This window comes from Phyllopteryx taeniolatus, chromosome 4 (genome assembly GCF_024500385.1).
Source record: "Phyllopteryx taeniolatus isolate TA_2022b chromosome 4, UOR_Ptae_1.2, whole genome shotgun sequence".
Classification (NCBI taxonomy): domain Eukaryota; kingdom Metazoa; phylum Chordata; class Actinopteri; order Syngnathiformes; family Syngnathidae; genus Phyllopteryx; species Phyllopteryx taeniolatus.
The window spans coordinates 32,273,506-32,291,721 of NC_084505.1; the positions used below are offsets into that span (position 1 = coordinate 32,273,506).

At 40.6% G+C, this 18,216-nt stretch overlaps 1 protein-coding gene across 1 annotated transcript in view; it reads right to left on the reverse strand.

The window, feature by feature from the left end:
• sdk1b (sidekick cell adhesion molecule 1b) overlaps positions 1-18,216 on the reverse strand; it is a 277,239-nt gene that overhangs the window by 45,777 nt on the left and 213,246 nt on the right. The window contains 7 exon segments of the mRNA XM_061771792.1: positions 341-453; positions 544-665; positions 5,945-6,136; positions 8,670-8,718; positions 8,720-8,769; positions 11,529-11,724; positions 15,871-15,986. Of these exon segments, the coding sequence (XP_061627776.1) occupies positions 341-453; positions 544-665; positions 5,945-6,136; positions 8,670-8,718; positions 8,720-8,769; positions 11,529-11,724; positions 15,871-15,986 (838 nt within the window).

An 18,216-nucleotide genomic window follows, 5' to 3' on the forward strand; every position in this document is an offset into this window, starting at 1 on the left:
CTCTGTCTACTCTATAACGACGCCGGTTCTCACTTTCCTCATCCCCTCCCTTCTCTCGGTTGCTCATCCCTCTGTCCTCGGCCCTCCTTCCTTCCTCCTCGCTGTTTGCGGGAGGGTAATGAGGATCTGCATGCAGCAGCTGTGAAGGTGCTGACAAACAAAAATAGTCTCATATGGAACTGTCGCTGTGATTTATCTGACTTTACCCAAGGCTTGCAATATAGCAAAAATTGCCAGTCAGTAACATTTGGGAGCGAGTCGACGTGTGTGTGTGTGTGTATATACCTGAATATAAATGAGATGGCACGACTGTGAGTGTGTGTGTGTGTTTGCTGCTAACCTATACTGAGTGAAGGGAGTGAGGTTGGGGATCTCCAGACTGTTAGCGCCCGCCTGGTTGTCCAGCTGGTAAACAACCCTCCACACATCCTCCGTGCCGTCCTCCTTTACTACCTGTGAGCACCAAAGCGGCACCGCTGTGTGATGGGCTCGTCAAGGACGATCAGGTTTTTGTGCGATTGCGGTAGTGACGCGCGCGCCCACCTGGCCTTCGACAATCCATCGCGAGATGGCGGTCTTCCCGTCAGCGCCGGGCCGGAAGCGCAGGGTCACGGTCCGAGGACTGATGTTGGAGATGACCAAGTTGGAGGGCGCACCCGGAAGTTCTATAACACATAGAAAGTTCATTAAAGTGACAAAAAAAGAAGAAATTTAGTATACAGTAAACCCCCACTGTATCGCGGTTCATCATTGACGCCCCACAATACAAATGTTTAAGCAATCTCTTTTTTTACAATGCAGGTGTAAGTGCAGCGTCATTAACCCTTTTTTCTAGTGCTGTACATCCAACTAGTGTACTAAATCATTTCTGCACACTATAATAAAAAGTACACTTCTTTAGTCAAGAAAGTACATGAAAACATTGGACCAAAAATGTGCACAATTTTGCTAAGAAATTAAGAATGCACATATATATTTTGTATGTTTTAGCAATCCTAACATTTTCCTGTGATTACTGCACATGGCATTCTGTAACGAAATGTATCCGCTTGGCTGGCGACTTCTGATTACAAAATGTGAGTATGCCTCCATGGAAAACCAATTTGCTGAATGGTAAATTAAAATAAGAAGCGAGGCCTAGGTAAAATGCAACTATGTTTCTAATCTTGGCAGAGTCTCAATCCTTCTGATGTGTGATGTATATGAATCATTTCTTGTTTCGCAGCCACAGTAAGCCATGATGTTTTTTGAATGTTTATCGCTGAATACGTACAAAGATTTTAAAGGTGTTGACAGTCTCCCCCAAGATAGCGTTTTTTTTCTTGTGCTTTCTAGATGTTAATGGGATGAAAAAAGTAACTGGTGGTCAGAAAGCGGTAAAGGCTCAAAAATGTGATTGAATCACGGTTTCAGTGGACTTTTCACACAGCCGTACCATGAAAGGACAAGTAATCCATGTTATAGTTCTTTACAAGAGAGCTGAACTGCTACTTGTACTTCCCGAAAGTCTTCTGTGAGCACGCACAGGTCAGGTTGCTAATGCTTAGTATGCACAAATAAGGCTAGAGTCTGATTAAACTTATGATTGGAATACTGCAAGTCAATTTGTTGCACCTTCTGGCTGTCATCTGCATATAAATGACCACTCGCAGGTTTAGGAGACTTTGAATCTAAAGGAGGCTTTAAAGAACTAAACCTAAGATGTAAAAAAAAAAAAAAAAAGCATTGGTTATATTTTTAAAAGTACATATCTTCTTTGTCCGCTGTTGTTTATTATATATTCTAAAAATATACAGTATGTTTAAAACGTCTGGCTCCGTTTACTCGCTTATGGGGGCTTCCAATTCAAGGAAATGAATCTGTCCGTATTTACCTTTTTGGCTGCCACAGTTCAGTGCATCGAAGGATTACAGCGATACATTTGAACAAATCAGGCTTACTCAGATGGATCTAATAGAACTTTGCATTCGTTATTGTCTAAAAAACATCCGGACTCTCAATCTTGAGGCGACAATTATGCCGTAAGGCTCCGCATGAGTGAATGTTTCTCAGACGGTGGAGCGTTCAAGAGCGATAACGAATTTGTTCTCAAGCTGCGTTCAAGACTTTAAAATAGTTTACAATGCGTAAAAATAACAGACGACGTGAGGACAGACCAACTGCAAAATCCATCACTCTTTGCCATCGATCAGCCGACGCAATACAACTTTTTCTCTTCTAGTCTGCAGCTGATAGCTATCTCGCTCAACATGATGCGCCCCTTACGTTGATTCATTATTTTGCTCAATTATTATTCCATGAAAGCAATAATAATCAGAGTACCATGTTTTGACAGGCGCTGGCAGATACACTGTATTCTTGGAAACGTGACAGATTCAAACCAGGAAGAAGAAAAACTTAACGCTCTAAGTCTGGCTGTGACTAAGCATTTTTCTTTATTAAGTATATGATGTGAAGATAAATGCCTGGCGGTGAGAGAGGCGCGGTGCAATGTAAGTTCATTAGGGCCAGACAAGTGTGGGCAGCGAGCCTCGTTAATCATGTTTGACCCTCGTTAATTGCTCCATCTCTGCGGCAATAACGGAGGAAGGGGAACTGTCAGCACGCTCAACGCATTTTGGCCGCCAGCAGAAAGGCGGAGACCGCTGCCGACACGCTTCGGAAAACAAGAATCAAGAATATAATAACAAATGCATTCTCAGAGTTTTCATACAGTTACAATTTATATACAACAAGTGTGCAAAACTAACTACTACAACCAGTCCAATAATCAGCTAACAACAACTATAAACCAGTACAACTAACTAACGACTCCTACCAAGAATATTTGTCTTATTTCTACTCAAAACTAATCGGATTACACTTAAAATAAGACTCATCGCGTCAAAGTCAGCTGTTTCTAGACAATTTTCACTTGTTTCAATCTAATTTTGACTTGAAATCAAACAAATTCCTGACTGATAACGTCACAATGGCTCATGTTTTTTTTCTGGCTTTCAGGATTTTTTTCCAGAGGGAGCTCAGGTCTGTCATCTGAACTCCTCGTAATCTTGGATCAGGTTTCAGCAATGCTGCTGAGGCAGTTCTTGTCCTTCAATGACAAACCTATATTCATATAATTTGTAGTATTTTTACAATAATATCTTATTTTGATTTACTTTCCTTAATTTAATTTTCAGTGCGAGTCAGCAGCAGTGAGGTGGCCCCACAGCGTCCTCGATTGACTGGCCGCCACAGGCACTAACCTTCACTGCTATTTCGAACTGTTCACTTCATCTCAGTAGTTTATTTTTACTTCTCCTCTTAAAAATATGAATTTTACAGCTTATAGGTCACATTAATGGTGGAAGAGGTTTTAAAATTTTTCATCTTGGTGTAATTTTTTAAATCACAAAAACCTGCAGTTGAATTATTATTATTTTTTAATATATCCATTAGATACTTACCTACCTCATACATCCAATGTATACTTATACTGTGACTCACAAGTACTCACAAAGCTAACTAACAAAATATGAGAAGTGTGAGGCAGTACAGTTCAAGGTTGCACTTTAATCACAATAATAACAATAAACATGTTAAATTACTGTATCTCTTGAAAAACAGTGTAACTATTACAGCTCCTGTATGGGATGTCATTAAATGCAGTTGCACTTACACTGGCAATGTACAAGCTCGTTTCTGTTAACAAAACGTCAGCCAGCAAGGCTAAAACAAAAAAACAAAAAAACAAAAAATTCTCATTCCGTTTTGCAGAGGATCAGCTCACTCAATCTCAACAAGGGCGAGCACTTCAAACTATGTTGGGCGAATACTTGATATCTGTGGACGCTCTAAGTGGTCTCACGTGATCGTCTCTAATCCGTACAATTCTGCAGCAGGGTCATGTTTTTGCCACCGTGGCAGAATACAGCTTGGAATAGCCTCATCTATATATATTCAATAATTTGTCGCTCAGATAAATATTAAAAATAGCGAACAGAATACAGAGTGGGATTCTTAGTGCATCGTGAGCGGATTGGCACGTGTGCGACAAAAGGACAACCGTAAGTTGGCATTGTTATGATGGTGACACCAGCCGACGGGCTGTGATGAATGATCAAATGCAGTGAACTTCATGAATACATGAATAGAGAAACAAGATAAGAATTGAGGAATCCCAAGTCTCTCTGTTCATTCTTTTGTTCCGTTTGAGCATCTTTAATCCTTTGGCCGATGTCTTTCTTTGACTAGTTTTGCTTTCATGAATTAATGAATATCCTGTGAATCTAAGAACTGTCTGCATTCATCTCTTCCTGCTTTTATTCATGAATTACTCATCAGAAAGTTGGAGTGCGCGCGCACACACACACACACACACAAATCCTGCTGTATGAGAGGGGTTTCATTTCCACACTTGCCTTCCTCCTTGTTAAGTCTCACTGCGTTGAGGACAAATTTTGTCCTTCCTCATTATTTTTATTTTTTTGGGGGGGTCTTTTGATGACCGCTTGTCTGTCCGGTCGCAGACATTCACATTCAGTCTGCTTGTAGAATGGCTGCTGATGATCTGAACAAGTGCAATCACACCAACTCAGTAGGCAGACTGAAGTAAATTTAGCACAAAGTTCTCTCTGAGATGTGCAAAATCACAAATTCTCTGTGTTGGTCTGACTGAGGCTGATGGTTCATGCACAGTCAGGCGTTACCAAGAGATGACCCATGTATGAGGGCATGAGACAAAAATCTAATTCTCAAAAAATAAAGACTATAGTGGATCTTTAAAACGATGGATTTTGTTAGTTTAGGTTAGGTAGATACTACTTAACAATTGACCCTGAAGGAAACATGAAAAAAGACAACCTGGATCTAAAATGGTTCAATAGTGTATTTGTGGATTTTGATGGAAGAATGTCAGATACCTTTTATTAAGACACCTGGGAACTATTTTAAATGGTGGGGGAGAAAAATGCACTACATGTCTCCTTTCAACATTGCCCGTTGAGTAATTAAAAGTTGTATCGTGAAAAATGGGATTACTGTAATGGCTAAATTGTATTTGATTTGTTATGGGAAAATTGATTTAAAATCCAAACAAATCAAATCAAATCACATTTTTTTTCACCTTTAAAGCTTCACTGGATGAATTAGTTGGCTATTGGTGCCTTTTCAGTCCCATGAAAAGACTTAATATTTCACTTAATATACAGTAAATAAAATGCCTCCTATAAAAACGTTTTATCATATATTGTGGTCTTCCTTCTAACATGAACACAAAACAATGCCAGTAAAATGTTTTTTTCCAGTAGTCATTAAATTTGTCCCTTTAAATGGTGTAGCCAAGGAAAATCTTCAGTTTGAAAGAGACGTATATTTGCAATTTCAATGTAAACAAATAGAAACACAACTACATTATTAGTTATTGGTTTAATTAAAGTCTCTCTAAATTGAAATGCATATCAATGGAAACCGATGTTTTAATCATTTTTGTATATAATTAATTGTGTGTCCAAGAGATCACATTCTACCCAGTTAGTATTGCCCTCCAAAAAAAAAGTGAGGCGAGTGTAAACTTTGTCTGCCTCCCCCCTCTACAATCTTAATGTATATGTCAATCTTAAATGTCCACCATGTTAGGCTAAATTTTGATGAAAGTAATCTTGTTCGATATATACAGTATACTAAGGTAAAGGTTATTTTTGTGGACAGATGGTTACCTAAAATGTGATTTATGGAGAAATGGAAAAATAAAAACAAATTGTAATTATTAATTACTAACACTAAAAACTAATACTGCTTTTTTTTTTTTTTGGTGCTCGAGGTTTAGCAGTACAAGTTAAACACCATAAAAATGTATTATTTTCCCCCAAATTTCTCACACTGTAAAGTCACAATTACTCCGGAATGACCCACATAAGGATTTCAAGACGCACTTACGCCGCTATGAAGTCTGTTTTTGTCATACCTGGAGGGACGCCCGTGGAGATGTTGGACGACGTGACCACGCCCCGTCCGGCGGCGGTGATCGCGGCCACCTTCAGCCTGTACGTGGTGGTGGAGGCGAGGCCCGTGAGCTGGTACTGCAGCGTGGAGTTGGACAGGGCTCGCTCCTCACGCCTGGACTGCACGCCGAACACCTCCCACCACAGCATGTAGCCTGACGGACGCATGTCGGGATTAAGGGGGCGCTTGTACACTGGACACACCAGTGCACATATTGGCGTACTACTGAGGCAATAAATAGATAAATAAACACATAAATAAAATAACGCTGGAATGCAGGAAGGGGTAACAACAGTCTAAATTTCTCTCTGTCGCATCACAAGTCTGGCAACTTCAAACGTGTGTGTGAAAACCATATTCCTGTGTTTGTGTGACCCTCCTGAGTCCCTGTTCCCACCAGGCACTGGATAAAAAGCAGGTAGAGGATAAAAGAATAATGTGTGAGGTGACCTCGATTGACTAAGCCCTCTCACAGTCTGTTGTGTGGCTAAGACAAGTATGGAAGTGCCGCAGCAACCTGGTGTCGTTTCATTGTGGTCTTAGTGCTTTAGGTGTCTGGAGAATGAAGGGAACGGTGACTGGACATGTGGAATTTTCGCACCATTTCGACCACTGCGGCCTACACAGAGAGATTACAAAACATAGTCCGTGCTGGGGGATTTTGGTATTTTGGTTTGTTGCACCATTCCAGCCAAAGCGAAGTGTTGGCCCACGAAAAGAGGTTTATAAAACAAGGTCAGCACTGACAGATAAAACCAAGGCGTGCGCCTGCTGCCCCATTCAATGCACATTTGGTCGGCAAAAATAAAGTTACAAAATATGGTCATGACTGAGGGATAAAGACATACAAAAGCCAAAACATCTCTCAGTGGTTTTCAAAGAGATGAAATCGTCTATGTGTGTGTTATAGAAATATCTACAGTCGGCCCTCGCTATATCGCCGTTCACCTTTTGCGCCTTCACTGTTTTTAAACATTTTTTTTTATCGCAATTACATCCAACATTATTTGCTCTATCGCAGGATTCGATAGAGCAAATAATATCGTTTGCCGATAATTTTTCCAAACGAACTGTTACTGCAGACTCACTCAGCAATACGGACGAGCCAGGAAGAAAGAGTGCGTAACACTCACAGGATGTCCAAAGTTTGGGATCATTTCACACTTGATAAAAGAACCAGAAGTGCAATGTGCCTGTTGCAAAGCACAAGTGGCTTAAGCTACACAACTGCAAATCTACAGTAAAATTTTAAAAAACAAAAATCACCTAATTTAACACTAGAATGCCCAAAGCCCAGACATTTGACTTTTCTACCTATCATGCCTCAAGAGGAGCAGAGTGGCTGGATTAGTTTGAACTAATGTCCCAACTCAGGTGTGAACAGCCCAGCAATTTGGCTTTTCTAATTTGCCTGCTGGCTCGTTCAGTTTTTTCACCATTCTTCACCATCTTGTCACCCTTGTTTTGTAAATGTGGCAATTACTCTATACTCTCTACACAGTCACTGAAAGAGAACTGATGTTGCTTTGCCTTTACCTGAATAAGTTGATAGAAATGACTGGCTGTATGCTTACACGACACGGCATAGATTTTTCTTCAATACATCCCATGACAGACACACACCCAGACCTTTGTATAAACATATAGTTTATAGTTACTGACGTATCCCTGCCAATAGCCAACACGTTCATTAGTACAATTATAGAAAATGGAGCTCGCTCTTTCTCTGAGTACCAAAATCTCGGGGCACGCTGAGCGCGTCGGATTGAATTTCCGAACGTACCCTGTGTTGATATTTAGCGGGTTTGTTGTGTCCGTGCGACCAAGTGTAATGCAACTATATGTTTATAAGGAGATCTGGGCATGTATCTGGAATGAGATGTATCAAACAAAAAGTATGCAGTGTTGTGTAAGCGTGCAGCCAGTCATTTCTATCAAAATCAGTGTGTTGTAATGTAACGAGAGAGGCCTCTTGAATGTTTCACCATTATTTTGTGAAAAATAATCATCAACTTGCCTATGCTATTTTCAACATCACACAAGGTGGTGTTGACCGAAACTTGTTTTGATAAACCTCTCTTTGGACGACCACATTCCGATGTCCCTGTTAGACAATCAGTCAAGCACTTAACGCGTGTCATGTCCATGTACCGCTAATCTGGCAAAAATGGCTGCATTCACAGAAGAAAGTTGGCTGATTGTAGGCTGTTGAGTTGTTCATTTTAAACGACAGAGCCGTGGGGCTGTCCTCTAGGCATCGCAGCAGGAGTACGAAAACCCTGGGTTCAATGCTATTTTGAATGGAAAAATTCAAGTGAATGGGAACAAACTGAGCCTTTCATTTTATCCCCCACTCTTTTCTTTATTCTCAGTCACATCCTCTCTCTGTAGCAACCCGCTTCTTCCTTAGCTATCATGCTATCTTGTTATGGTTTAATAAATGTGATGAAGTAAAATATACTGTATGTGCAGCCCCAAAAGCCTATTTCTCAATGTGTGGGTGTGAGTCGCCAACTGTCATTTCTTTGGATGGTCTGGTCCAATCGGGTTCAGCAGCATTGCTCGGTGAACGTAACTCCCGTGATACATTATTTGTAGTAAATAAAGAATAATTTTCAGACCAATACAGTCAAATTGGATCATTTCCCATGGCGCACTAATGTGTTGGCATTAAGTTACAAACTTACCAGTAATAATGCCGTTCTTTTCTTCAGGCTCTGCCCAGCTGACTTGCACAGGACGTGTCCAAGATTTTGGTGAAACTCAAATGACGGACAGGTCCAGGTGCTGTAGAATACAAACACGTCACATGTTATTGGACACATTTGTACCTTGATTTATGAGTGCCCCAAGTTACTTTTTCAATTTACATGCTGTCGTTTGTTCGATTTTTTTGTGTGTGCGAAGTATGATATGCCGCTGCTGGAGTTAAGCGAAAGTAATAATAATAGGCGGCATGGTGACCGACTGGTTAGCACATCTGCCTCACAGTTCTGAGGACCGGGGTTCAAATCCCGGCCCCGCCTGTGTGGAGTTTGCATGTTCTCCCCATACCTGCGTGGGTTTTCTCCGGGTACTCCGGTTTCCTCCCACGTCCCAAAAACATGCGTGGTAGGTTGATTGAAGACTCTAAATTGCCCGGAGGTGTGAATGTGAGTGAAAATGGTTGTTTGTTGAGCTGTATGCTGTATATGTGCCCTGCGATTGGTTGGCGACCAGTTCAGGGTGTACCCCGCCTCTCGCCCAAAGATAGCTGGGATAGGCTCCAGCACTCCCCTAGTGAGGATAAGCGGTACAGAAAATGGATGGATGGATAATAATCACAATAATAAAATCATTTTATACAGCTTCTGAAAAAAAAAAAACCTCAAAGTTTGTGCAGGGTATCAGTTTGGGATTAACTGTATTGTTCAGCCTTGGTGGCGGTCCTCTTTGTCAAAGCGTTTTTAATTAAGACCTTACAAATATGGCACCATGTGAAGTCAGACAGACAGTCAGACTTCAGTTCGGGAGTGATAAGCACAAAAAAACAGAGTTGTGGAGTGTCTGCACATGCTATTATCACGCTGACAAGCAATCATGCTAGCATTGACCACTGCTCAATACACACACACACACAGACACACACACACGCCCACACACAAACGCATCCAGCCATGCCTGCCATTTCTCATCTCATCTATGGCTCTCTAAGCCCCTCTCCCAGCAGAGCGATTAAGCTATTCAGCTGAGACATTCAATAACACACACACACACACACACACACACACGCACACACACACAAATCCATCATCAAGCAAGAATTACACCCACCGTTAACCCTGCAACACGCCCAGCACCCGATCAATGCCCGTCAACCATTATGTGCATATTTGTGTGCGTGTGTTTATGCACGTGTGTGCGTGTGTGCATGTGGGCGGGTGTGTAAGTGCACATAGCCCTTTCCCACTCAATAATTGCTGCTTGCTCATAATGGCTTGTCCGACCGCCATCGGCTATTGTGTTTACTTGACAGTGCGGCCGTGTGCGTTGGTACTTGCGACGGGGCGTGGTGGCCATTGTGTTGATCTGCCGAACAGGTGGCTATAAATAAAGGCATGCCTGGAAACACATGTACACAGTGGCACTTTGACCTTTGAGTTTAATCTCTTCCGTGATCCTGCTTGTAAATGAAATCAATTGTATCTCAAATCATCTTTCCCCTTTGAAAACAATGGAAATGCCATCAAACTGATCCAGCGCTCAAATAAGCACCCAAAAATGTTTTTTAACATTTTTTTTTATAAGAAAACTAGCACTCATCTATATTATTGGGGTTTATAAAGACGTACAGTAATAACATACTTTATTAAAATGTAAAGAATTAAACAGTTTGTGCATTCTGATTATTCAATGGGCATTGTGCTGTTCATTGTGGTGTGTGCACCTTGGCCTCCAGAGGGCAGTATAATACAAAGACATACTACACGTATAGTTGATGCTGAAACAGAAAATATAATTTGTTTAAAGGTTTATTATGACTGCAACTTTGATGCTAGTTTCATTAGGCCGTCGAGGGCGTCCTACCTTGCGTGTTAGCATTAAGCTAACGGACATCTGTAAGATAAAGTTAATGTGGTTTGATTGAATGCGCAACGTGAAATTCTCTTTGTGTAATGTTTACTTTAAAAGTAAACATCAACTGGGAGTGGCCATAAAGAGCTTGAAGCAAGGACTTGGCCTCTTTTTTGAAGAGATGTTCACTAGCGGCCAAACTGCTGCTTGATGTGAAGTTCGATGCCGCCATCGAGAGCTCTTATCTGAATTTTTTGCTCGCATGTCAAAGGAACAAAAAAAAAAAAAAAAAAAAAAAACGTCTGAGGGATGGCTCTTATCCCGAAAAAGTCAGGTCACTCGTAAGTGGAGGTGTCACTGTACAGAATTGTTATCCAATTGACAAGAATACAGGCGGTAAATGGAAGCGTAAAGAGGGGGTCTTGTGTACAATAACTGAGAAGTGAATAAAAAGTGACCAGACCTCTGCCAACACTTTATGTCACTTCCAAAATCACACTGATTTAGCAGGTAAAGTTTGATTCAGGTCCGTAATTTCCCCTGGCTCTATAAGACCAAAACCTAATACAATCGAATTACTAATGATCTAATGGGATTTGGTGGACATAAACACCTGAATATGTTAAATGGAATAAAGCAGGTGAATTCAAATTGCTTCAGAATGTGAAATCTGGACAACAGTTTTCTGGGGTTTGTTTGTACAGCTTCTGACCCTGCGTTCACAGACACAAAATGTGTTTTTCCACATTTGATTATTTACATTTTAGAATGAGATTTGTGTGACCTTCTCAAAGTGTGGATATAAACGAGAACATGGTGGAAATGTTTACCCATTATAAAGAATTTGAACGGTTTTGCAACTCTTAAGGTGATGAGTTTGATCTTATTTGGATATATTAACAAAATCATTCAGATCTAGAACACGCTCACCAAGTCCTTTAAATATGAGATGTGACTCCAGACCAATACAGTGTGTTTGTGTGCATACTCACTGTCCTCATGCGTTTGGAGCATGGCGGGTGGGCTGCGTGGTCCGTCTCCAGGTGTTGTAAAGCACAGGATAGAGCCGAAGTACCAGGTGAATTTGCTCAATCCGCTGACCAGGCCCGTGTGGTGTGAGCTGGGGTAGTCCGGGGTGATGGTTACCACGGTGACGTCCTCCGGAGCCTGTTCCGGCCAGACCAGCAGCTATGATGGGGAAAGTAAAAACGTTAATATTTAAAGTTAATTTAGCATCTGAATTTCTCCAGCGAATCGCATCTCTCTACCTGCCGGGCCACTGACAGCGAATTAGCGGGCGGTTCGACCCCTACACATGTGAAAATAGCATTGTAATGGAAATCTAAATGATGCATTAACGCTATATTGCTGCGGGGTGCACATTTACATTTGTCTTTGCACTGCCAGTGGTAGCGCAAATCAAAGCGGTGAGTAACCTCATCTGAGGTGCGACGCATTGTGTTCACAGCGTGTTGCCATATTTTAATGACACTTTTCAGGTGTGAACGATCAACGATTACGCGAACAAACTGTGTTGAGAAGTCAAAACTAGCACGTACCGTCAATAATGAGCGGGGGTTCCTTACACACTTCCTCCAGGATACACTGCGCGCCATTAGATTCCATCATATTGCAGCATGGCTTTCTTTAACAAATCTCTTGGAAAGCCAAATGATTAATTATAAGCTACCGCGTCCACAGCCGGCAGCGTGTCGATAACTTTAATCCGAACACATCAATTTATGCAATCGTTAGAGTTCTGAGTACACTGCTAGATAGCGTCACCTGCTAAGAGGCTGTTGGTATTCTAAAACCAATCACTTATTTAATGGCGGACAGTTTGCCACTCAAGAATTATACGGATACAGTGGTACCTGGGCTATGAGTTTAATTTGTATTCAGACCGAGCTTTTGACTCTGTTTACTTTAAATTAAATAAATGTTCACTATTGAAATGAATTAAAATACCATTCATTGTTTCAAGTCACTCAAAAAACATGTTTAAAAAAAGGACAAAAAGCACTTTACTGTAAAATAAATATAAAAAAGAACAAAACTAGGGGTGGTAATCGATTTTAAAAATAATCTAATTAATTAGTGGTTTTTTAATTCATTAATCACGATTTTAATTGTATCACAAACATTTGTCCTACAACGCAACATCTTTTTTTTATTTATTTAAATGGATTTTAGTGGAGGACTGCATCAAATAGCACAAATGGGAATATTGTGAACTCTGTAAAAATGCATTCATATGCATTTCATTATAAAACCAGTAGAAAATATCCCCGGCCAAAATTAAACAGATCTAAAGTTAAATTGCCATTTTAAGAAAGTTTCTTTTTTTCAGAACAGTACAGCGACTGCCTTTAAATGGTTTCTGCGTGGCAGTTGAAAAGTTGGATCACATGTCGCTGCCTTTATTTTCTACCACTAAAAGTGGGCTACAGCCCAGAGCAAAACCGCTTTGCGAGTGAATTTGCCTCCCATCAGTCCTACTAATGCCGTTTCATCCAATTCCTCCATTTCGGTAGCCGAGCTCTGATGTGTGCGTCGGTGGAATCGCTCAGTGACAAAGTTTATGCGTTGTTTGGAACACAAAATGTGGATAAAATGTGTAAATTTATTAAACGAATTAATTTGTTTGTAATGAATTAGTTGTAATTAACATGTTAAATGTCTACCCCTAAATAAAACACAATGAAAGAATGTAAAGACAATTTTGTTTCATGAAGTTTAGTTCATCTGAATATCACACACACAGTAGTATTTGTGTGTTGCTGCGTGCCTTTAACGGGCGTGGCTAGTTAGTTCGGTGTGAGGGTCTTCTACATGCTCCTAGCTCGTGTTTTCGTTTTGTATTTGTGTGTTTGATTGTTTGTCCCATTCAATAAATGGCTGAAAGTGGATTGGCGACTGTGGCGCTCCTTTTTATTTTTCCACATCACTCAAGTGGAGGTGTAGCGAAACGTTGCCTTAACCTGCTATCTAAAAGGCCTCACAGCTTAATCGATGTCTCTTGACTTTTTTAATTTTGCCTTCAATATAATGAATATGTTGTTTCAATGTAAATTTATCATCTATCACACCTCCTAGGTATTTTGTTTTAGAGTCTTGCGGAATACAAAAATTACAACATGGATGTAACTCAACTTCCCCTTTTTTTTTCTGAAAAACAGAAATCAAGTTGAGAGCGTTCGGCACTTTTTAAAAAGAGACCATTGATCAACAATCGATTGGACACAATCGTAATTCTTGACATGTCAGGTATAACACACTTGGAATTGAAAAAGCATTACAGGTTGTTTATCAAATGTCTCACAGTTTTAATTGTAACTCCACGGCAAGACCCGCAATCAACAACTTAAATGTACCGCTGACCTCCATTTAGGGACAACACCGGTGACACCCGGACACGTTCTAGTGGCCAGTTTTCCCCGCTCCTCAGGGTGCCGCATTGCAGCCAGGCCTGCCGTACCAAGATAAGGGCTTCTATTGTCGTTTATTATTGCCGTAGTACAGTTTGGGCGCAGTAAACGAGTGATGATTTGGGACCCTGAGTATCTGACGGAAAAAAACAACAACGGTGGGGCCCACTTTTTTTTTTCGTTTTTTTTTTTTTTAAGAGGGTGCCAAAAGGGATCGCTGTTGCTATTGTGACATGTTGATTCTGGACTGGAGACGAGAGGAGAGTTTAATTCATTGGAGAGTGCTCATCAAACGCAAGTACTGTGCTGCACATAAATCACAGCGTTGCCATTTTTACCAGGCCAAGTTCCCCTTTAAAAGCCTAAAAGCTACACGCCTCCCATTTTTGACTGTATTTGGGACAAAAAACAAAACTGCACATCACAGTTGAGTTGACTCCACCACAGATGGCCCTGCTCTTACAAAGCCTAAAATGTTCCGAACGGAGAGAAATTGCCAATACAATTAAGATTACTTTTTTTTTTTTTTTAATATATAATGCTAAAATCTTGTCATACATGCTGTTTCCCTTTTGTGCCTGTTCTGTTCTTTCAGTATGTCTAGGATAATGTATAATAATAATATAATAAGAGTCTTCTATGAACCTAGCGTGCATGTCTTTGGAATGTGGGCGTAAGTAAAAAAAAAAAAAAAAAAAACCCGCAAGCACGGGGAAAGCGGTGAGTAATCTCATCTGAGGTGCGACGCATTGTGTTCACAGCGTGTTCCACACTTGGTTCGAACCCCACAACCTCAGAATTGTGAGGCGGCTGTGCAAACTTTTGTATTCATTAAACAATTATACATTCATCCAAACCACATTTTAATCAGCGTTGCAAGCTGATACAAACGACCAGTTGCATTAAATGGAGATTGGCTTGACGACGACAAATATTGCCTTGCTGTCCGAATAATAGATATATTGCACTATGGAACGGTGATGATTTACAGCCCCGGCAGACGGATGAGAAAAAGAGCACAACAAATTGAGAAGTTATACGAAGACAAGTGAAGGTAAAACTCTGTGGTTTTCCGACTTATTGAATGTAATCGCTCATCTGTGAAGGAAGAGGTGCGTGAGCACACACTAACTGACACACGCATATTCAAACAGGTGCATCTCCATAAATTAGAATATCATGGAAAACTTTGAGAAGTTCCAGTCAAAAAGAAACTCACAAGTTATATTGTATATAGATTCATTACACGCAGTGAAATAATGAATCCTTTTAATATTATTGTTATTATTAGTTTTTCATAATTTTGAAGATTATATCGTACAGATAAGCAAACACCCAAATTGACCATCTCAAGAAATTCAAGACATCTGTGTGCGGAAGAGAACAATGTGTAATGGCAGCGATCCATTCCATGCATTGTCACTGCTTTAGGCCGTTGTGGCAACAGATAATGTGAGCGGGGACTCTTATTAAATACAGTATGAGCTGGTGATGACCGATGGTGGTATATCAACATCTATAACTACAAATGATTAACGTGACTGATAGGAAGAAAGTTTTTCTCTGTAGCTTATTTGAATGAATGTGCAAAAAAAGTCCAAGGCAGCTTATTAAAATATTGAGTAACCTTTACATAAAAGTATAAATATATTACAAAATTATGAGCAGCATAATTATATCCATGCCAAAAGGGGGGTAGTGGGTGATACTTGTGACCTCAGTATTATTAAAACATTGCTGCTATGGGCTCGCCTTTTAATTAAATGTCTAATTTTTCCATCCGGAGATTTAGACGATGAGATCATCTTCAAGGTTTTATAAAAGTAAACTTTGTCAAGTAGATTTTTAAACTATTTCTCTTGTACTTTGACCTTGTCGCCACTGCGATCGCACTGCGTGTGTTTACCTTATATCCCTGGTTGATGCCGTTGATGAACTGCTGAGGCGGCGGGTTCCACGTGAAGCGGATGGTGGTGGAGTTGATAGCCACCACTTCCACTTCCTGCGGAGGAGCTGTGGGAACTACACAAACACACCATATTTAGCTGTGATGGTTCACCAAGAGGACAAGATTAGATGCAACATGCACACATCAGAAATGGAAAACACACAGTACAAATGTGAGCTGTTGACTGAGAATATGAAATCATTTGTCGATGACAAATGCGTTCCGATGCAGACACTACATGTGATAACTTTTTCCATTTAACGTAGCCATTACTGCCTGACTTGCAAATAGTGAAGGCTCGCCTCGTTGTAAAATGGAACGACTTCTCATTAAGAACCCTATTTTAATTTTGCATTCATGTATATTGCATAGCATTGTCCTGCAAATGATAAAGTGAATTAAGAGTCATGTAAAATACAGCATGGCTGATGTGAACCAATGGCGACTCGTTAGAGGAGACATCATCATACATCAAGTCCACTCAGTGACGTCTGGGAAGTGGACATGACTTAGTGGATCTTTTCTTTCCAATCATTATGGTTCAATAACCTTTGTGACATGATTAGGGCATCTTAATCCTGCACCAGGTGCTGCATAAGCCCTCTTGGAATCGCTATATTTATTGCTATTCTTCTGGCGAGAGAATCGAAAACTAAAATTTTGCAACCATGTGCACTCACATTAGTGAAAAACTATGTGACGTATTTTAGAGTCCTCTGGAAAGTTAAAAAAATAAATTAATTAATCAGCTCCTGACCTTTTTTATTGATCAACACGAAATTGGGTGGGTGTCAGAAATAGAAGACAAAGTTTCAAGAACCAACGACCAACGCTGAATAGGGGTCAGAAAATGACGATCGTTGGGATTCGCCGTGAAAACGCGGATGTGAAGGTCCATTCATCACTTTTGGCAGCTTTTAATTACACATTTAATAGTTTTATATGGCTGATATTTACAAATATGTCTATAAAGCGTTATAAAGTTTATAATTGAGTTTTCTGCTAAAAGATTATTAAAAAAGATAAGATGATACCATCAGGATAAACCTCCAAAACTCTACTGTGGTAGCAACCCTGAGCCTTTTATTTTATGTGCAGAAACATAGAAATGCCTGTCTCAAAAAAACCCCCCCAATAATGGTTAGTTTTTGTGATTCTAAGAATATGCCTATTATGCTTGTGGTTTGCAGTGCACAAGTCGCGATCGAGGCCCTCATCACAGACAAACAGAAAACAACTTGTTTGTTGTATTATGAAGAAATACAAACAGAAGCTATCAAGACGCAATGCTAAAAGCAAAGGACAATGGTGAGCATTTTCAAAGTGCATGGAAACTTTTAAGACCAAAACAGAAGTGCTTTGAGCCGACAGTGATTAAGTAGAGGTGCCGTGGGGCGTACCATTTAAATGCCATCTCATTTTGAAAGCGTTATTATCAGTTTAATTTGAAAGCACGAAAGCGAGGAGGGATATTAATATGGCTGACATGGGCCGAAGACAAAGATTTGGTCTTACATGGAGTGGTCAGACGTAAGACGGTCCAGCGGAAGGAGGAGTACTGTGACGAGTGTGTGGAAAACGTTACTGTGATTACACAATAATAGGTTTACGCTGATGCGCGGGCGAAGCTGGAGTGTGATAATGCGCGGCTGCATGATGGGAATGCCCTTTTCTATCATATAAGGGAGCTCGCAGAAGAGAGCGGAATAAAAGGTTGGTGAAAAATGGGAAAAGTGGAGAGGCGGCTAAGGAAGAGACGAGGAGCGAGAGAGCGAGAGAGACGAAGATTATAATTGATGCTAAAGATGCTCTCTTCCCCCCTGCCATGGTGAGTGCACTCGTGGGGGCCGGCTTCTTAACCCTGGCAGCTCACAGCTCCAGATAAAAGACTTCAACTCTGTCCCCTGGGGAAATCTCACTATGCACCTATGCCAGAGTGCTGGAGAGCAGCAGCAGGAGAGAAATGCTATTAGAACACAACTCAACTTCACACTAAACAGAACGGGACTCATCTACTACATCCGCGCCCTCAAAATCACATTAATGAGCCGCACTTTTGAGTCTATAAACCGGGCCACAGCGCTTCGTAATGACGGACAGGTTTACGGCCCAGTTTTAATTACAAAACACTTGAAATGAAAAACAACAACAACAACAACCCAAAAAAACTTCACATCTTAAGTGCTTCTATCTTTTACAACCTCGACCAGGATTTATCCAAAGAGCACCAGGATTAGAAATTAAAACCACCAAACCGGGTTTGCGCCTTAACTCCCATCAAGACAAATCCCTTGATGTGTGCTC